Below are 21,574 nucleotides of genomic sequence, written 5' to 3'. Positions count from 1 at the left end.
CAGTGTGACCAAGGTAGGGATGCTGGCCCTTTTGGAATTGGTCTTGGTTGCAATAGTCAAGCCAAAGAAGGGGCTGGAGGTTGGGTGAGAAAGGAGGGAATAGGGGGCTCAGTCTTCCTGAAGACCTTAGCTGTTCCCATTTCTTCTCTGGCCTACAGCCCATCTACTGGGGGAACCCCAGGACAAGCCAGTTCTGGGAGGCTACTGGGACTTGGGTCACATGAGACATGGCAGGAAGGCACTGTCCGAAGAGCTGTCTGGTGGGCTCATGTGGGGCTGGCTCAGAGCTGAGGACTGAAAGCTGAGTAACGCTAGAGCAAAAGGAGGGAGAAGGCAATGGCACCCCACTCCAGTACTGTTGCCTGGAAAATCCCATGGATGGAGGAGCCTGGTGGGCTGCAGTCCATGGGGTCGCTAAGAGTCAGACACGACTGAGTGACTTCACTTTCACTTTCCACTTTCATGCATTGGAGAAGGAAATGGCAACCCACTCTAGTGTTCTTGCCTGGAGAATCCCATGGACAGAGAAGCCTGGTAGGCTGCAGTCCATGGGGTCGCACAGAGTCGAACACGACTGAAGCGACTTGGCAGGCAGCAGAGCAAAAGGAGAGGAAGGGTACTCCCCTGCACATGCCCCAAGGGAGGATACAGTTAAACATCTGCAGGGAACTAGAGGTGATTTGATGTAGCAGAATCCAGATTCTTGTCCTGTAGGAGTAGCCGGATGGAGATAGGCAGAATTGTTCTGTTCCCTTGGCCTTGAAAAGGTCCGTGCCACAGGATCTTCCTCTCAGGGTTGGTCAAGGCAGGCTTTCTGGAGAGTCCAAGGTGGGACAAGTTATTGGGGAGGGGGATCCCAGGCCAGAATCACATGCCACGGGGGCAAGTCAGGAGTTTGTGGAGATCAGGGCAGGGATGGATGATCCTCAGACACTCAGGACTGGGTGCTGGCAAGGTCAGCAAAGCCACACCCCTGCTTTTAGAGGCCAGCTCTGTGTTTTCTGCTTTTTTTTTCCCCCACAACTTCCCTAAGCCTCTAGCCCTGAACTTCTCTCCCACGTTGGAGGAGGAACAGACCCAAAACGTGCTGGGGCAGCACTTGCGTGTGTCTGCACACAACAGGGTTTAGCCTCCCTAGGCGGGGCGTGGAGCTGCGTAACTGCAATGGGGGAGGAGTAGAGTGGGCAGTGCCAGAAAACAGAAAGGGACATTGCAGCATGGGGCTGGAGGGGTGGCAGGGAAGTTCAACTTACCCACTAGGTGTGGACCCAGGGCTCTGTAGGTTGAGGGAGCATTGATCCCTGGGTGGGGGGTTGGAGGGGAGTAGATCGCTCCTGTTCAGAGCTCAGCACTAATAGGCTACAGCTGTAGATGGTAGGGCCTAATTCAAACCAGCAGGTTGCCCAGTTCCCTCCAGCAGCATAAACGTCATGGCCTAGGCATTTAAGGCCTCCTTAGCAGCTTCCAGGATCCTCTCCCACCCTGCTGGTTCAAGGGGCCCTGGGCCTCTCACTAGTGACTGAGCCTGGCCCTCCTCATACTCTCCACCTGGAGGCAAGCACAGGAATTAATGTCCCTGAACCACTTCAACGTGTGCTTAGTTCTAAGCATTTAATCCTCACGACTCCTAAAATGGAGAAGTTATATTAATAACTACAAAGGTCAAACAATTTACCCAGTTACCCACCAAGAAGTGTCAGAGTGAAACTTGAACCCAAGCAGTCTGGCTCAGACCCCAAACCCTTAAGGGCTGTGCCACAGAAAGTTGCTCACAGAGATCCTTTACTCCTTCAAAATAAAATCAGATTGGGCCAGAGACATTGAGACCAGTGGGATCTTTCTCTGGGAATCTAGCCTGGTGGCAGAGGTTTTAGTTGCAGGAGGCCCTGGGTGACCAGAAACTGGGGATATGCCAGCCCAGAGTCCTATCCCCTGTGGGCTCTATGGGAGGCTGATTCATCTCCAGGATGGTCCGGAAAGGGATGTGCACTCCTGGTTTTCATGTCTGGTTGCACCCTCTTTCTGGGTGTGAGCTGAGAGACCAACAGTCTAAGGACTATTAGCCTCGCCTCACATTACGGATGAGTGTCAGGGCTCCAGATGCAGAATACAAGTGTTTGTGCTGAGCGCTCAGGTCACTTTTTTGTTTTTTTACCCTAATGTCCTCAGATCTCCAGGCTGGCTGGAGACACACCCTCCCCCAGCTAGTCTGGGTCCTGCAGACTGTGAAACTCAGCTAAGTCTGTAGAGCTGGAGTTCAATAGCTATAGAAGGTGAATGGTGGGGCCTGGGGTCTCCAAGAGGCAGAAGTGCTTGACCCCAAGCTTGGCATAGCCCCACTGCAGTCCTTCTGATTCACAGGGAGTAAAGGAGGCAGAAGCAATGGAGCACTCTGCCCTTACATTCTACTGAAATCATGCAAGAAAACAGTCCGTTAGAGCCTCCTGCTCCTTTGCGTGTTGCCCACGTAGGCCCTCCTTATCTCACGTTCCTCAGGCACTGGCTGAAGCTGCCCAGGGTCTGTCTACAAGCTGCCATCTTCCAGGGAACCAGCTCCTCCCCCCAACCTTTAAGCATCAAAGAATTTCTCCCTGCTGTGCACGAGTCCTCTTAGCATTCTGCCCAGTTCATTCTTCACAAGTCCCTCATGGGATTTAGGCGCTCACCTCTCTGAGCAGCAGCAGAGTGGATTCCCTCTCCTAAAGACCAGCCATCTGAGCCCAGTCTCTTCCCACATGAGCCATGGCTTCTGGGCCCCCTCCCCTGGCCACACAGTTTGTGTCACTCATTCTGCACTGGTGGAACCTCCTTTCTCTTCCAGTGATGCCTGGCCAGTATTCATGGTCAGTTATGAGGGGCATTTATTTCCCTTGAATCATCTTGCTAGCTAATTCAGCACAGTCAAAAGTCCTTAACACATTTCCTCCCAATACTGCCCAGCCGATCAAGATGCTATCAGAACATCAGTAAAGATCATGGTGCTTTCTAAAAAATAAACGACTCTAAAGGAACCTCACTTGGGGATTTCCCTACAGCAAACTGACTCTACAATTTTCTTTAAATTTTAAGGCAACACATCCAGATTTGACTGTTTTCAGGAACTACCTGACTTGGCGGTTTACTGTTAACTCAACTTTGGAAACTGAATCTCTGCCAATCTTACTGTGTGAGGTTATGTTGTATTCACTAAGAAAGTACAAATCCCTTTGAGTTCTGAGGAGAAAAAAGTTAATTGTACTTGCCCTGCAAATTCTCATGTGGATGCTAAAAATATCACAAGGAATATTTTCTCCCAGAGTAAGTGCTATGTGCTTGCTTGGTGAACCACTCTTAGGGAGGGAAGGCGGAGGCTGTAGGTGGCTTAGCAGGTAAACGTGCTGTCCCTGAGCAGCATCTCACAGATGGGGTGGGACACAGTCCCTTCTCTGCAAGGATATCTGTATGCAGGCCACCTCAGCTGGATGACAACTGGACCTGAAAGAAATCTGGGTTGGCAGGGGAAGCATGACCAAGCACCATCAATGGTTCTCTGCCTAGGTAAACATTCTGCCTGAAGTTGTCTCTAGCACCACCTCGTGCCCCACCACTAATACCCGGCCAGAAGAGGAAAATGAGCCACAGAGAGAAGAGATGAAATCTCTTCCCTGGCTGGGTCAGCAAAGAGACTCAATGCTTCCTTTTCCATTTCAGAAAGACTATTTGAAGTCTTGGTACATAAAGAAGGATGAAACATGCTCAGACTCAAACTTAGACTAAGTATATAGTTTAATTTCTACAAGGCCTCCCTTTTAAGTTTTAGGGAATTTAAATGAAGTATATACAAATTAGACATTGCCAATATATACAAAAGTATTTTCTACTGTTTTTGAACAATACCAGCTATATTGTTTCATTTGCAATAAAGAGGACATTACAAAAACAGTCCAATAATGCATTTTCTGTTAAGAAGCACAATACACGATGTAATTCAATTTTATTAAAAAATAATTTAAAATACAGAACAATCCCCTTTAGGAAGAAAAGCTATTTCTGTAGTCCATTCAGTAAACACACAAGTTGAATGGTGCAGCTGAGGGCTGTTCTTTTCCATGGAGAAAACAAACGAGGCTTCTAGGGCTCACCTTTTGAGGATAAAATTCTACCCATAGCACAACCTGCAACGTTATTGCCTGTGGGAGGTAGAATTCTAAAACGCCCTTCCCTCTTTTCATGCCCCAAGCCCAGATACCTGTAAATATATCACTTCTGTGACTACATTCTATGGCACAGCTGACCTTATATAGGGACACTGTCTCACACATGAACCGTGATCTAATCACATGAACCTTAAAACAGAGGAGGAAGGCAGAGAGATCTGAAGCATGAGAAGACCCCGATGGGCCATTGCTGGTTTGGAGATGGAGGAAAGCGCACAAGGAGGAATGCGAGCAGCCTCAAGGAGCCGAGAGAGAGGACCCCAGCTGACAGCCAGCAAGGGACTGTATACTGCCAACAACCTGAATTAACCTGGAAGCAGATTTCTTCCCCAGAGCCTCCACAAAGGAATGCCACCCTGCTGACCCTTGATTTCAGCCTTGTGAGACCCTGAGCAGAGAATCCAGCCGTATCACGCTGGACTCATGAGCTACAGAACTGTAAGCTAAGAAATGAGTATTGCTTTAAGCTGCTAAGTTTGGGATAATCTGTTACACAGCAATAGAAAACTAATACACTGCCTAAAGGTAACTTTTCTTAACGTAATTAGATTTGGCAGTTTTGGTTTGAGTTCTAAATGCAGTTTTTTTCCACTGAATATTATTAAAGCAATATTCTCCTCTGCAGGCAACTTTTGAGAATGCTCATATGAATCACACATTGTTTTTTATTCACCATCAAGTGTTTGCTTGAGTCAGGTCCTACTTTCTAATGTACTCTCATCTGTCAACTTGGCAAACAATTGGCCACTTAACCCTGTTTATGAACCTTTTATAGGTGATGGTTGTAATACATCCAAGGTCACCCCTCCATCCATCAGGGGTGGTTAGATCCCTTCAACTGGGGGTTCTTTCCCACTTCCCAAGTATAGCAGGCAAGGGGTAGGATGGCACAAACTTCTGCATCAAATATCCAATATGAATTTCTTCTGCATAACTGGATAAAACTGGCACTAAGGTGATTAAGTACACTTGGGGAAAAAGCTCAAACTGAAGATAAAAAAACACAAAATCTCACCAGTTTTTATAGGTCAAATCATTTTTACAGGAACCACCCAAGACACTGAATATGTGTAATCTATGCAATACTGCACACCCTGATTTCCTGTCTGTTGTCATAGGCTTACCCATCTCACACAAGGTTTCACTGCATCACTGCAGGCCACTGAAACAAGGGAACAAGCTGGCGGGTGCTAAGGACCGTTCAACTGCTCTTACATCTCTTACTTGAAAGGCTTTAAAGTAAAGCCCTGAAAAATGTGTCCAAAATGGTGGCAGGTAGATCTTAGTGTTACTTTTGAAGTCCACTCTCCATTCAACTCTTCCAGGCATCAGTTCTGGGCAGCATACCCAAGTGGTTACACAACCCTGTGCCAATCCTGCCTGCTCCACGGCCCGCAGCCCACACCTGTGCTTGAGAGAAGCTCTCCAAATAGTTAAAGTGAATACAGCTTACAATGAACCCTACTTGGTGCCAATGAACTTTTTAAAAATTTCTCTCTCTCTCTGATGGAATTCTAATGTATAATATATAAGAATAATGCACCAAAAGTTACCAAGCACCAGAGCATAAACTGGAATAGAACTTTTTTTTTTTTTTAAACAAACTGAACTTCTAATAATATTTATTAAAAAAGCACATGAAACATTAGGGCTACAGAGACAGTGCAGATATTTATAGTTAAGGCTGATCTATTCTTTTTAACCTCACCCGCCAGCCTGAAATAAGACAGTGGGCTGTATTATGACCACGTTCTTGATCCTCTGAAACAACAAAGAAGAAAGGAGCCACTGCCTGGTTACCATCAGTATCAGTTTTGGGTGGTTTGTTTTTAAGAGCACACATGAATAAGACTGTGTAATTGGTATGGAAGTATTTGGCCACCTTTCACAGTTCTCCTTCAGTTCTATGCTTGGGCAGCATAGATGCTAAAACCTTAAAAATGGGCAAAAAGAATCTGTATTCTAAGAAATATATGAGACAAATCATCTATCTAAAATAATATTGCAAATTATACTTAAATTTCATGATTTCTTGATTCAAGAAAAAGAAATTAATTTCCATAGTTGGCTACTGTAAAATGTGGCATACAAATATTTTAAGGAGACATATCTGTATTTTAAATTCTATGCACATGTAAATAAACAAATAACAATTAAGAAGTGTCTGTTTTTTAAATTCATCTCTAATACTGAAACAGAACAACAGACTGCCATTAAGTTTCTTAATTTTTTAAGTTACCAGGTATTTACACATAAGATATAATTCATATAAAAAAAAGGGGACACTTTCAACTATATCTGCTGCTTTCACTGGGACTTCGGTGATGAGAGTAACTTCGGTCACTTTCACTGTCAGAGCCATAAGATCTACAACTCCTGTATAACAAGACAAAACAAATATACAAATATCTTTTAACTCTCAACCCTTTTGAATTCTTGTTGAAACTTCTTTTTTGATATAAGGGGCTTGAAAGCAAGTGACTCGAGGAGGCACAGCATAGTGGGTAGAAAAGTACAGTACTGACCATGACAACACTGTAGACTTTTCAAAGATGTTAGTGACAGATGGTGGTAATATCAAGGCGTAAATAAAGAAATAGCACTTCCTGTGGAATTACTTGAAATCCACTCAAGGAAATGAGAATAATTTTCCATGTTACCCAAAATGAACATCAATATTTAATTAGACTGAAGAAGGGGAAAAAAGGCCAACAAGAATTCATTAAGACAAGGAAATCAAAATCAAATCAAAATGTGAGCCCAATGAGGGGTGAGGTGGGGCAGGGATGGGACCACTGGGACAGTGAGTGAAGAAGACTTTGGTAATGGTCACCGTTCAGTTATTTTGGGAAAAATATCCACAAAGAGCCAGTCACTTTGCTAGATGCTAAGGGCACACACACAGCGGACTAGTGTTCCCTGGGCTCAAGGGTAGTCTGGAATAGAGGGTAGTAAGATAAATAAAACACACAGCAGGGAATATATCTCAGGATGAGCAGTCAGGAAGGGCTTCCCAGGGGCAGTGAGTGGGTTATTTCAAGAGGCGTGATGGGAGATGGTGAAATGGGCATGTGAATCTCTAGGCAGAAAATAAAGGTTCCAGAATGTTAGTGCAGGGAACACAGAAAAGCCCAAGCTGGAGTTGGTAGGTGGAGAGGCCTCCATGCAATACTCAGGAGCATGGTGGACCTGCCCCTAAGGTCACTGGGGTGTACTTGAAGAGTTTCAAATAAGGGAGTGTCTGTATCACACTGAAATTCTATAAGCACCACTGACTGTAACCGCAAGGCACGGGGGCAGAGCAGTGGTGGTGAGGGAGGGCAAGACCAGAAGCCACCAGGAAAGAGATACACAAAAAGTAACCAAAAAGACTTCTGCAATAACTATATGTTATATAAAACATATCTATGAATATATATTAACACATAAAAGACATTTTTAACCATATAAGCCACAAATCCTGCTACTGAAGCAAGTGACTATGACATTTTATTACATATTACAAAAAAAATACTACCTTTTTAAAATTTAAAACACTGACAAATTGGCTGTTATTTCTAGCAAGTAACCGTAAAGAATGGGCCACAGTTTGAGTGGTCTTCTCTCTCTATTCCTTCCAAAAGAAATCTTTGTCCAAGGATATGTGAATATTTAAGAATGCACTTTAGATTTAAACATGTTTAAATGTTTAATGTTTAAACACAACCAATAAACACTACCCAGCAACTCTTAATACAAAGCCCACTTTCAGTAACTGCCTCTGGACTGAAGAAATTCAAGAAGAGAAAGAAGAATTTCTGTCCTTAGAAGATGATGCTTTCTCTGCTATAGCAGTCTATCGCCCCATACCCCAAGTGCCCGCAATAACTTACAGTGCTTGAGAGAACAGAGACCCACCTGGATCGCCTATTGTAGCTTCTGCCTCGGTGATAACTGTCACTTCTCTGGCTTCTACTTCGGCTCCGACTTCTGCTATAGTAGCTATCGTAAGTGTAGGACCTGCTTTAACAGCAATAACAAACACTAAATTTTCCCATTCAAATATTCATATACTCCCATTTCTTTTTAGGTTCTTAAGTGTCCTCATAGAACACGGGCACTATATGACAGAATGAAGACATTATGTGCATAACACGTACTGGAAACATTTAATAACTGCTCCAAATCAGACTTACCACATTAAACAGAAAAACGTTAATTTCTTTTTTGCATTGAAAAATATCACAAAGTTGACACTGAGTTAGTTCAATTGAATCTGGTGCATCTTATAGGCAATTATAGTCAATAAACCCCTGCCATTACAATTTGACATCAACTATCACTTTTGACACTAGAGAAAAATGGGTCAACAAATAAAAACTGTTTTAAAAAGTCAAAGACATGTTTTCCCATGAAATACAACACCTTTAAAAAGGGAATTAAGGGGTGGTTTCCCAGGCCCTGTCCATACCTGGACCGGCTGTGAGGATCATAGGAGCTGCTCCTGGATCTGCTCCTGCTGGACGTCCTAAGAGTAACCACATGAGGGACCATCAATTTGTGGATCAGGACAGGCTACATAAAAAATCTAGGCATTTATTTACCCATTAAGGAGAAAACACAATGAAATCCAGCAGCTATATTTATTTCATTTCTCATATTAAAAGCATACTGGATTTTTTTTTTTTAAAGCCTGTTGGGTTTCACAGGAAAGGTTTAAGTTTTACACAATTCTTCTATGAGGTGCACATAAAGAAAGTCACTGGGAAAAGAACTGGGTGGGGAAGGGGAAGACAGGTGGGACACTGGTTTGGTATTGAGCAATGACAAGACCCTTTTCAACAGCTACTCCACTCTGCCTGTGCAGGGAGATAGACTGGAAACCACATTGTAGGGTGGGATTCACGAGGTCACCTATGACTTTTGTAACTGCGGTAGGAACTGCTCCGGCTCCTTGTGCGGCCTCTGCTATACCACCCTCTGCTCCGACTTCTAGAGTAGCTTCTTGATCTACAATTAAGAGTGGAAAAAATATAATTATATTAACTCATTATGCTGTTAAGATTAATTACTAGTAGGGCAGGAGTGGGAAAACCCAATAGAGGAAAGGTCTTTGGAAAGGTCTCTCATAAACTCCTCACAGCAGGTATGACAAGAGATGGCTAATGAGAGTTTAAACTGAACAGAATGAAATAAATAAAAAACAGAAAAGGCTGATACAGGTATGTTCACAGGAGCCGTTTCTGTAATACCAGCAAGAGGAAACAACCCAAATCCTTATTAACAGCAGAATGGGTTTTAAAACAATTAACAGATATATACTGAAATATCCTAACGTAGGAAAATTAACTACATTTACATGTATCAACACAGTTAAATCTTGGGAACATAATGTTGAGTGAAAAAGGCAAATGTAGAACATCTATACATATAAAAAAAGGATTCTATTTGAAAACAACAAAAAACATTATATATAGATAGAAACATTTATAGAAAGACAACAAAGAAAAACAAGAATATTATAACAGAAGTTTAGAATAATATTTAACTCTTGGAGAGAAGAGAGAAAGTAGGGTAGCTTCAGGTTGGGCTCTTTTATGTCAAAGCTATATTTTTTAAGATAGAAAATTATTTTCTATACCTTAATCATTTGTATGTTTTATACCTCAATCATTAAAAAATTTATACCTATTTAATATTTAATAAAACAAACAAGAAACTTAATGCAAATTTGCCCCCACCCTGCATTCACTTGGCTCCCAAACCTTTTCCTCCTAGTTTGTACCTGTCATTCAGGATCAGAACAATAACCCTGTGTATATGCTCCTTTCGTACTATCTTTACAGGTTGTAGTTAGTATATACTTACGTTCTGGAAGACAGGTGCAGTTTATTTGCAAAGACATTCTATTCTCATAAGATTCTAGTCATTTACTCAAACAATTACAGGGTAACTCTGTGAGGTGGCTAAAAGATGAGTAGCAAACAGTCCTTGATTCCACCAAGTTCACAGGCCAGAAGGGGAGTCAGGCCCGGGTGGGTAACCAAAATAGGGAGGCACAGTTCAGCTATCTCAAATCTACCACCTGTGAGCTGCTCAACTTAAGAGCAAAATTCTCAGCATTTCTGAAATGAAACACTACCCACTCCAAATGCAGGGGTAGGAAGGAAGATGACAGTGACCAGAACCACCAACAGCTCAGAGTTATCGGAGGGTGAATGCCAGGTAGACAATGAGCAGACAGCAGCAGACTGCAGAAGCTAAACAGGCACCTGCATCTAGAATATGAACCCAGAGAGAAAAGGCCAGAATTCACCAGCTCTCTGGGGCTTGCCGTGAATCAGAGCCCGAGGAAGAAGAGAAGCCCACACTCAAGCAGTGTTGGGGGCCAAAGTGAGGTACTCCGCCCATGGCAAAGGTCATGAGGAAGGAGGCTCGACATACGCAAAGGCGGGATCGAGCCTCAGGAGTCCCCCTGGAAATCCTCGAGCGTCTACCCCATAACCAGAGCCTGCCTACTTTACTACTTTGTGCTCTTACCTACACCTCTGACTTTACGGGGGGCTGTCCCCCACCACCTCTTTCGGAGAAGGAGTTAACTTAGAGCTCCAGTTTATAATAATTCCTGGGCGTGATAAGAGTGTTTTAACCTACAAACTCCTCTGAAGGTCCTCTGGCCTGCCTGACAGGCTCGTCCGGCCACATGTGATTGCTCACAGCCTCCCAACCTGAGAGGCACGAGATGCTTTAAACCCTCTAAAAACAGGTTCTTTAGAGAAGTTAGAAAACTATTAGTATAAGTATAATGGGCTGATTAGAAATTGTGTTGGTGAAGGGTTTTTCATTTGTTGAGCCAATGTTTGTTGCTAAGTCTCCACATCCCCTGCCCTTACACACATTAATGAATATATAGAATTAACCTTTGATATTAATCACGTTAGACCTTAGGCTAAGTAAATTCTTTCCTTAACTAAAACCCACTACACCCTCACCCTGTAGGAATGTAACTTTATTTGGGTGGCCTCTGTTTTGAGAATAATCAGCCCTGGAGAAATAAGTGTCCTGATTGACTGACTGCTGTCACAAGGAGAGGGTCGTAAATTGTCAGCAGGCCCCCCCTGGCCAGAAGATGATGTAACACCCCTAAGACCTCTGTATACATTTGTATGAAGCACCTGACTTTGATAAAAGTCAGGACTGCTGTCCCCACGTGACTTTTGTATAACATCGCAGTGTATAAAAACAGACTCTGGAAAATAAAGAATTGGGATCAGTTTCTCGAAATACTGGTCTCCCCATGTCGCTCTCTCTCTCACTCTGGCTGAGTCTCCATCTGGAGCGCGGAACCCACCATGCTTACTAATTATGCCTGGGCTTCTAAGATCCGACTGGGGAGGCCTCAGTGTCTCCTTTCCTTCGGGAGAACGGAAGGACGCCTGCGGCCTACGTAAGTGGTGCAAACTTCTTGTCTTGAAGTTTTATTGGTCTCCCGCGTAAACCAAGCTACTCAGCCTCTTTTCTCCACTGAATTTTCCTACTGAGCTATCCTTATTCTATTACTCTTTATATCTTTAATTAATATCTAATTGAAGCTATCGTATCCTGATCTTCGCCTATGCCGTCTCTCCTTCGAGTACCCTGGATCAGCCGGGGCTGGTCCCCGGCAGGTGGCGCCCGAGACAGGGATTTTCGAAGGTAAGCTCCCCAAAGCAATCAGAGCCATCAGCCCTATTGCTCCCCGTTCTCGGAACAACTGGGTCACCAGCCCTCTTGTTCCCCCACGGAGCAGTTTGGGTCACCAGCCCTACTGCTCCTCCCTTGGAACAGTTTGGGCCATCAGCCTACTGTTCCTCCCCCGGAACAATCTGGGCCATCAGTCCTATTGTTCTTCCAATGTTCGGGACGGCTAGGACCCCACTCAAGGGTGCCGCGGACCCCCCTGTAGGATAGACAGGGCGAGAGGAGTGGGAAGTGTTGAAAGTGTTAAAGAGTTAGAGTTAGAGAGAAAAAATGGTTTCTGAAGTTAAAAGGCCAAAGAAAAGCCTGATCTTTTGAAAGCTAAAAGCTTTATCTTCTATTATGTTTAACTTTCTGACATGGATAACACTGAAACTAAGAATGGCAACTCTTTATATAAGTAATCTGAAACTGTTAAAGAAGTTACTGTTAATTTAGATACTTGGGTGAAGGTGAAAAAAAACAACTAAACACTTATCCTATAAATATGATTAAAAATGTTCTGGATCCTCGTCATGAGGCTGTGGGGATGACCTATGGGAGAGGCTATAGCGGTGGATGGTAGTGGGTCTCCACCTTCTGCGCAGATCATATTTTCTGCCATTGACAAGGAAGAGGAGGGACACTGTGCTCTACCTCCCGAGGAGTGAGAGGGCTTACAGGAGGCTGCGGCCGGGCGCCCTGGCGAGCCCCCTCTCCCTCTACACAAACCTTTAAAAATTTGTCCAACAATTTCTGATTTAAGGCGACTACTCCACCTCCGCTTGCACCTCCCAGGGCCTAAAAATTCCCCAGTTTACATCCAAAGTCTCCCAGAGCATTGCCTAAAGTTGAAAAAGATAAAAAAGTTTTATTTTTAAACAAAGCAGCTTTTAAAAAATACACAATATACAGAGCCTGCTCCTTGCAGAAAACCCCCTCAGGGGGGCCTCACCCAAGCAAAAAAAAAAAAAAGAGAGAGAAAAAGAAAAAGAAAAAAGAAAAAAAGTGAAAAAGAAAAAAGGAAAGAAAATAGAGAAAGATCTAAAGATAGAAAAAGAACTAAAGAGTGAAAAGGAGAGAAGAACGGAGGAGGAAGAAATCAGGGAATGCAGCAAGATAGAAAAAGGAAAAAAGGAAGTTAGAAAAAGAGATACAGAGAGAAAGAGAGGGAGGAGGAAAGAAAAAGTTAGAGAGAAAGAAAGTAAAGGAAAAGAAACGAAAGAAAGAGAAGACAGTAAGAAGGAAGAAGGGAGAATGAAAGAGGGAAACAAGAAGGAAATGATAGAAAGTAAAAGAGAAGAGAAGAGGAAGGAAAAAAGAGTGAGGGAAAGAAAACTTGAGAAAGATTTAAAGAGTAGAAGGAAGAAAAAATCAGCAGAGGAGAGAGGAGAGGACTTACAGGACACTGTGGCCAGACGCCCTGGCGAGCTACCTCCCCCTCTGCGCAAACTTTTAAAAAAGCTTATCTACCACTTTCTGATTTGGGGCGATAGCCGCCGCCTCCGTTTGCGCCTTCCAGGGCCCAAGAGTTCCCCACTTTGCCCCCAAAGCCTCTCAAAGTGTTGCCTAAGCCTGAAAAAGATAAAAAGTTTTTTAAACAGTGGAGCTTTTAAAACAGACTGCATGCACAATATGCAGACCCCTCAGGGGGGTCTCACCCAGGCTAAGAGAAAAGCCAAACGGTAAGGGGATTTAGTAACAATATTAACCCTTGACGAGGTTACTCCAATTCCAACGGGAGTGGCTGGCCCCCTACCTGAGGGCATTGTAGGACTTGTGCTAGGGCGTAGCTCGCTTTCTTTAAAAAAAAAAAAGAAGAAAGAAAGAAAGAAAATAAATAAAAGTAAATAAAAAGAAAAAGAAAATTTCGGTGGTGTATGGTGTAGTAGATTCTGATTATATTGAGAAATTAAAGTTTTGACCTCACCGCCTACTAAAACTGTGCAAATTAATAAAGGTCAAAGAGTAATACAGCTATCAGACAGGAAAAAACCTTGACTTCTCAGGCTAGGAGCCACAGAACATTTGGATTTAGTGATCTAGCCTTTTGGGTGCAGGAAATTACAGCTCCAAGGCCTTTAAAAGATCTTTTAATTCAAGAAAATAAACTGTCAGGGCTATTAGACACAAGAACAGACGTCACTTAACATTGCTGGGAAAGACTGGCCCAGTTCCTGGCCCAAATGAGTTGGTGAGATTAGAGAAAGTGATATGCGGGGTGAGAATGCTGTAAAAAAAAAAAAAAAAAAGGGTGAGGGAGAGTTTAAAACCTTGTAAGAGTAGTGAGTTCCCTGTTGCTGGAAGTATTCAAGCAAAGATTAGATGGTTGCTTGTCATCTAAAAAGCTATAGACCAGATTTAGGTTACAAAACAAAAACTGGAGAAGCTTATAAAGATGTTGTGCAACACCTCTTTACTTGCTTCTCATATTTAGGTGTGCCAAAAGTTTTAAAAAACTGATAATGCCCCTTTGAAGCTGTGGAGAGATTGTTTACTAACTTTAAATGATTTCCAAAAATTATTAGGGGACATTAATTGGATATGCCCACATTTAAAACTGACTACTGCAGATTTAAAGCCTTTATTTGATTGCTTAAAAATTGATCCTAATTCCAGTTCTAAGAGAAAGTTGACTAATGAGACAGAGTTAGCTCTTGTTGAAGTGTATGAGACTTTAAATGATCAGTTAATTAAGATTAATATTACCAAAAGATGAGATTAAATTATTCTTGCCACAAAACATACACCTACAGGGTGCTTATGACAAAAAGGCCCATTGGTTCCATCTACCAGTGACCCCAAGAAAAATAGTTTTATCTTATCCCAGCTTGGTGGCACAATTAATTATAAAAGGAGGAAAAAAGAAGTGTGGAACTTTTTAGAAAATAAGTAGCAAATATAATAATTTCACTCAATAAGGATCAACTGCAAGTCTTTTACAAAATAGTGATGATTGTCAAGTTGCCCTGATAGATTTCAGGGGTCAAATTTTGTTTCATTTGCCCTCAAGCCCCCACAGTAGTTAAAAGTTCAAAAATGTTAGATTGGCAGTTTGAAGATACCTGTGGAACTTTCCAACCCTACGTAGTTCCTACGCTCCCCTTTACCCTATGGGGGAGGGACATGCTGTCTCAAATAGGAGATACTCAGAGAAGGGTTTTCTCAATTTCTTAGTTATCAACAGGCTGTACAATTAACAATACTATATATATTATTATAAATACATAATATAAATATATTTGCCTAATTGCAGTTTGCCTAATTAGATATGTGTATAAATAAAATATAATAAAGGTATATCTAATTCTATTTATAGATCTATACTTAATTAATTTGTATATAATTAATATGTATAGTATATATGCATATTATACATGTACTGTATAATCAAATGTATATTGCAGTAATATAATGTGTGTGGCTGATATTAATTGGTATGGATTGATGTGCTGTGATGATATATGTTCTATATACTGTATAATTATATATGTGTGACATGTATTATTGCAGTACATTGGTTTGTGTTGGTTGGTATTAGCTGTGTACGTGTTGTATTGCTGTAATATATATTAATTAACATATTAATTATAAAGATTAATTCAAGTATATTGATTATGTCAATAAGTTTATACTTGTTGCCATGTATAAATACACATATAAATACATTTTGCATTTAGATATATCTGTATACCAAAATGAGATAAGGAGGTTATGCATTTATTATTTAAATTTATACAGAGACCTAAACTAAACATTAGACCTAAATTAACATATCCCAAAATTTTAAATGTAAATTTTAAAAATTAAATTGACAACTGCTTGACAATTCCTTTGCCATAAAACCCCCATAGGTGTAATTGGGGTAGCCAGACAAAAAATTGGTTTTATGGCAAAACGGCCCCCTAGAATGGGTCCATCTCCCCGCCCAAGCTAAAAAGGTAGCGGCTTCTTATCCGGGATTGATAGCTACTTTGATATGAAAAGGAAAAAAGTGGAACATTGAATTATTTGGTAAAGAGCCATCAGAAATTGTAATTCCATATAATAAGGAACAACTTGATGCTCTTCTAATGTTTGATGAGGACTGGCAGATTGCCGTAGGAAATTATTTTGGTCAAAATTTTTGCATCATTTACCCTCGCATGTTTTGCTGAATTTTATATCCAGACATCCAGTTATTTTTCCTGTCAGATGTAAACAATCTCCTATTCCAAATGCTCAAATAGTTTTTACTGACGGGTCAACAAATGGTAAAGCCTCCATAGTTACTAAAAATCACCAAAAGGTTTTAGAAACACGGGAAACTTCAGCTCAAAGAGCTGAAATAACAGCAGTCATAGAGGCTTTTGCTATGTTTGCAGATGAAGAATTTACCCTTTATTCTGATTCTCAGTATATTGTCAGGTTGTTTCCACACATTGAAACTGTGGTTTTTGTCTAAAAATAAAACTACCATATTTCATTTGTTAACTAAATTACAGCAACAAATGTGGAAAAGAAATAAAATATTTTTCACTGGACACATTCGGGCTCATTCCGGATTGCCCGGCCCTTTCAATGCCTTTAATGTTTTGGCTGACTTAACCAGAAATACAGTAGCTACTGTGATTGAGGAGGCCAGAGCCTCTCACTCACTTTATCATCAATATGCTGCTGCCTTAAAATATCAATTCCAAATTCCCAGAGAAACTGCTAGGGAGATTGTGCGTTCTTGCTTATATTGCCCCACTGTTTATAACAGTCTACCTACGGGAGTTAATCCTCGCGGTCTCAAACCTAACGTACTCTGGCAAATGGGTGTAACTCATGTCTCTTCATTTGGAAAACTGTCCTTTGTTCTTTAACTGTAGACACCTTTTCTCATGTTATTATTGCAACTGCTCATACAGGGGAAGCAATTAAAGATGTAATACAACATCTCTTTACTTGTTTTTCATATTTGAGCCTGCTAAAAGCTCTGAAAACTGACAATGCTCCTGCTTACATTTCTAAGTCTTTTCAGGAATTTTGTTTACAGTTTCAAATTAAACACAATACAGGCATCCCTTATAATCCCCGGGGACAAGCCATTGTGGAAAGAGCACATCAAACATTAAAGCTTCAAATTCAAAAATTAAAAGAAGGGGAGTTTAGGTATAGTTCTCCCCATCAAATCTTGCAACTTGCTCTTTTTGTAATAAATATTTTAAATGCCGATTCCGCCGGAACTACTGCAATGCTTTGCCATTGGTGCCCAGAGCAATTGAATGCAAAGCCATTAGTCAAATGGAAGGACCTCCTCTCCGGACAATGGAAGGGTCCTGACCCATTATTAACTAGCAGTCGAGGATGTGCTTGTATTTTTCCACAGGACGCAGATTCACTAATTTGGGTTCCAGACAGGCCAGGTTCGCGGCGCGCACTCGCTTGCCCCGCCCACTAGGCAGCTCTCGCCTCTGCGCCTCCAGCCTCGCCCCGCACCCTCCTCGCTGCACCCCGCGACCTAGAGCAAAGAAGTTTGTGCAGCGAGTGAGGGCCAGAGAAGACAGTGCACCCACAAAGTGCCGTCCAGACCAGCGCGGCGCCGGCCAGCAGGGGAGACAAGATAAACATCGAGATCCCGGCGAGACTGACAGGGCAGCTGCAGCGTGAACTCCAACCAGAAAATAATTCTACTTATTCTGTTTTAGCTTATCCACCCTTGCCTAATGTTTTCCTTTTTACTAATGACTCCAACAAACTTAATGTAGGCATGAATTATTCAGGTGGACCTAACGTAGTGACTTGTGAACAATGTATGCTTTCATCTTGTTTAAGCCCTCAATGTAATGTTTGCTCCTTTGTGGTGTTACAATGCCCATCCTATCTTATGGTGCCTCTATGATAGCTATGGTCTTACTGTGTTACAACAACTGCAGGATTTAATGCGATCGCGACAGTTTGTGGTCTTGCTTATCCTAGGAATATCAGCTTTGATAGCAACAATTACTTCTGTTACTGCGGCAGCAGTATCATTGACTCAACAAGTGCATACGGCCCAATATGTTGATGCTATGTCTAAAAATGTCTCTTTAAGTCTAGCAACTCAGGAAGCTATAGATAGGAAATTAGAGATGAGAGTAGACGCCTTAGAAGAAGCAATTATGCATATTGGGACTGAGTTACAGGCTTTAAAGGTGAAGATGGCTTTGACATGCCACGCTGATTACAGGTGGATATGCGTGACATCTTTGAAGGTAAACGAGACAGATTATGAATGGGAAAAGATTAAAAATCATATCTCAGGTGTTTGTAACAGTTCTGATATTGGCCTGGACTTAGGGAAACTTCATAATCAAATACAGACCTTGGAACACTCTCAACTGGATTTTACCGCCGCTGGAGCAGCTAATGACTTTTTTCACACCATCTCTAACTTTATTTCTGGAAAAAATATTCTGTCTAATATCCCTAGTCTCTAATCCTACTTCTCATAATCATTCTTCCTTGTATTGTCAGGATTCTCTGGCAGAGCATTCGGAAGCTCGCGACTGAGCTGCATCTGGTTGTTTTAAGAAATAATAAAGGGGGAGATGTTGGGGGCCAGAGTGAGGTACTCCGCCCATGGCAAAGGTCATGAGGAAGGAGGCTCGACATACGCAAAGGCGGGATCGAGCCTCAGGAGTCCCCCTGGAAATCCTCGAGCGTCTACCCCATAACCAGAGCCTGCCTACTTTACTACTTTGTGCTCTTACCTACACCTCTGACTTTACGGGGGGCTGTCCCCCACCACCTCTTTCGGAGAAGGAGTTAACTTAGAGCTCCAGTTTATAATAATTCCTGGGCGTGATAAGAGTGTTTTAACCTACAAACTCCTCTGAAGGTCCTCTGGCCTGCCTGACAGGCTCGTCCGGCCACATGTGATTGCTCACAGCCTCCCAACCTGAGAGGCACGAGATGCTTTAAACCCTCTAAAAACAGGTTCTTTAGAGAAGTTAGAAAACTATTAGTATAAGTATAATGGGCTGATTAGAAATTGTGTTGGTGAAGGGTTTTTCATTTGTTGAGCCAATGTTTGTTGCTAAGTCTCCACATCCCCTGCCCTTACACACATTAATGAATATATAGAATTAACCTTTGATATTAATCACGTTAGACCTTAGGCTAAGTAAATTCTTTCCTTAACTAAAACCCACTACACCCTCACCCTGTAGGAATGTAACTTTATTTGGGTGGCCTCTGTTTTGAGAATAATCAGCCCTGGAGAAATAAGTGTCCTGATTGACTGACTGCTGTCACAAGGAGAGGGTCGTAAATTGTCAGCAGGCCCCCCTGGCCAGAAGATGATGTAACACCCCTAAGACCTCTGTATACATTTGTATGAAGCACCTGACTTTGATAAAAGTCAGGACTGCTGTCCCCACGTGACTTTTGTATAACATCGCAGTGTATAAAAACAGACTCTGGAAAATAAAGAATTGGGATCAGTTTCTCGAAATACTGGTCTCCCCATGTCGCTCTCTCTCTCACTCTGGCTGAGTCTCCATCTGGAGCGCGGAACCCACCATGCTTACTAATTATGCCTGGGCTTCTAAGATCCGACCGGGGAGGCCTCAGTGTCTCCTCTCCTTCGGGAGAACGGAAGGACGCCTGCGGCCTACGTAAGTGGTGCAAACTTCTTGTCTTGAAGTTTTATTGGTCTCCCGCGTAAACCAAGCTACTCAGCCTCTTTTCTCCACTGAATTTTCCTACTGAGTTATCCTTATTCTATTACTCTTTATATCTTTAATTAATATCTAATTGAAGCTATCGTATCCTGATCTTCGCCTATGCCGTCTCTCCTTCGATCAGCCGGGGCTGGTCCCCGGCAAAGCAGGAATGGTCTGAGGGATGAGGAGAGCCAGCAGAGTGCTTCCAGAAGGACTGAAAACATGCCCTGGCACTGGCCATGCAGAAATACCTGAAAATCTTAAGTCAGCTGAGTGAGATGAGGGGAGGAAGGCACAGACTACATACTGCAAGCAATTTAAGAGTAAGTGGGAGATGGTTATTATAGATGGTAAATGTTATTTCCTATTTTTAAAGAAATCTGGGTAAGTGAAAAAAAAACTAGGAAGAAAAAAGTTAAAGATTCTTAGTCTATTTCAAGTTAAAGTGATGAAAATCAAGCACAAAATAATAAAGGATATGAGTAAGAGACAGTGAGGTAAAAACCATGAAAAGTTTACAAGAAAAGAATACAAATTAGTTATTAACTTCATACCACCATCACTTTTTTCAGTTGTAAAAATGCTCATTCTCTGCATTATCCAGTCTATGTCAATGACAAAAGTTAGATGTAACTTGAACCAAAAATCAATCAATCAATCAAAAGATGATCACTTTTTTACCATTTCCTGCCCCCTGAATAAAGATCAACTAGATGCATGTCTTGGGGCAGCCAACTTGGTCTCTCTGGCCCTCACCTTCCACTCGTATAAAATGGAGGGTTAAATTACTGATTTCTAAATCCTGCATATTCCATAAATGTTCCAGGAGCCCCCACGAGAGATCCCACCCATGACAAAGGTCATACAGAGAAGACCTGACAGGCAAAGGCAGATCAGGACTCGAGGGATTCCCTGGACCTGCTTGAGCATCTACCCCGAAACCAAAATCTGTCTGTCTACTGTTTACTATATTATGCCTTTCAACCACTCTTCTGATATTAGCAGGGGGCTATCCCCGACCACCTTTCTCTCGAGAAAATCAACTTAGGACTCTAAGTTAATAAGTCTCCTGGGCATGAAAGGAATACTTCTATTCTAACCCCTCTGTTGGCATTCTAGCTTGCTTCACAGGTTTTTCCTTACTCTTACAACTAACGCACATGATTGTTCACAACTTCCCAACCATGAAAGGCACGGGAAGCCTAAACATTCTAAAAGTCCTAATGGGCATAGAGCCCTTTAAGGGGTGAAAAATTATTAGAATAGTACTGGTAAAGGGCTTCATTATTGGGCCAATGCTTGCTGCCAAGTTCCCATATCCCTTATCCCTTGTGCACCTGGGAGTGCATTAGTTAATGTAGTTGCAATGTAAGAAAAACAAGTAGTAGCCTTGGTATTAACCACATCAGACCTTTGAGCTAATAAGTTCTTTCCTTGTTGTGACCCACTGTACCTTTGCTCCATGAAAATATAACTGTTTAGTACTTTCTGAGGCTGACACAGATTAGAAATATAAAGAAAAAACACTTCAAGGGAAAACAAGTTTTCTGGTTGATCAACCTTTTATCAAAAAAGGGTCATAAAATGTCAACAGGCCTCCAGGCCAGAAGATAATGTACATAGCATAAGACCCTTGTTTATGGAAAGGCATACAGAAAAAAACCCTGGTTTCGATAAGGGCAAAACTGCTGGAGTGTTTGGGCTGACTCTGCATGACCTTGCATCTTTCATTTTCCTCTATGTACAAGTCAGGGTATAAAGCTCCTTTTGAAAATAAAGTTATGGGCCTCGCTCACTGAAGCTTGGCCTCCCCGTGTCATTCATTCGCCGATGCCGTTCATCTTGAGGGTATCCCTGGACTCTGCTGAGGCTGGTCCCCAGCAGTAAATGCAAGATTCCCTTCTAAGGTATGACTGATAGCAGAGAGTGGGCTTACACCTTTAAAGATGGAGACTCTGTCCCTTATCATGGCAACGCATTGCAAATACCAGGGAGCTTTAACTAACAGCAATA

At 42.2% G+C, this 21,574-nt stretch overlaps 1 protein-coding gene across 6 annotated transcripts in view; it reads right to left on the bottom strand.

The window, feature by feature from the left end:
- Nucleotides 1–3,747: 3,747 nt before the first annotated feature.
- The window catches only part of NKTR (natural killer cell triggering receptor), a 53,554-nt gene continuing 35,727 nt past the window's right edge, over nucleotides 3,748–21,574 (bottom strand). For 5 of the 6 annotated variants that reach the window (XM_005222601.5, XM_005222600.5, XM_059879996.1 and 2 more), the window contains 4 exons: nucleotides 9,090–9,185; nucleotides 8,647–8,703; nucleotides 8,094–8,198; nucleotides 3,748–6,572 (listed from right to left, as the gene is read on the bottom strand). In XM_005222601.5, the coding sequence (XP_005222658.1) occupies nucleotides 6,485–6,572; nucleotides 8,094–8,198; nucleotides 8,647–8,703; nucleotides 9,090–9,185 (346 nt within the window). In that variant the 3' untranslated portion in view covers nucleotides 3,748–6,484. The remainder of the gene's footprint in view (nucleotides 6,573–8,093; nucleotides 8,199–8,646; nucleotides 8,704–9,089; nucleotides 9,186–21,574) is intronic. The other variant, XM_002696872.7, reaches the window with a different exon arrangement.

This window comes from Bos taurus, chromosome 22 (genome assembly GCF_002263795.3).
Source record: "Bos taurus isolate L1 Dominette 01449 registration number 42190680 breed Hereford chromosome 22, ARS-UCD2.0, whole genome shotgun sequence".
NCBI lineage: Eukaryota > Metazoa > Chordata > Mammalia > Artiodactyla > Bovidae > Bos > Bos taurus.
Note: the sequence above shows the minus strand (reverse complement) of the source record. Positions and strands in the feature narration are given on the sequence as shown.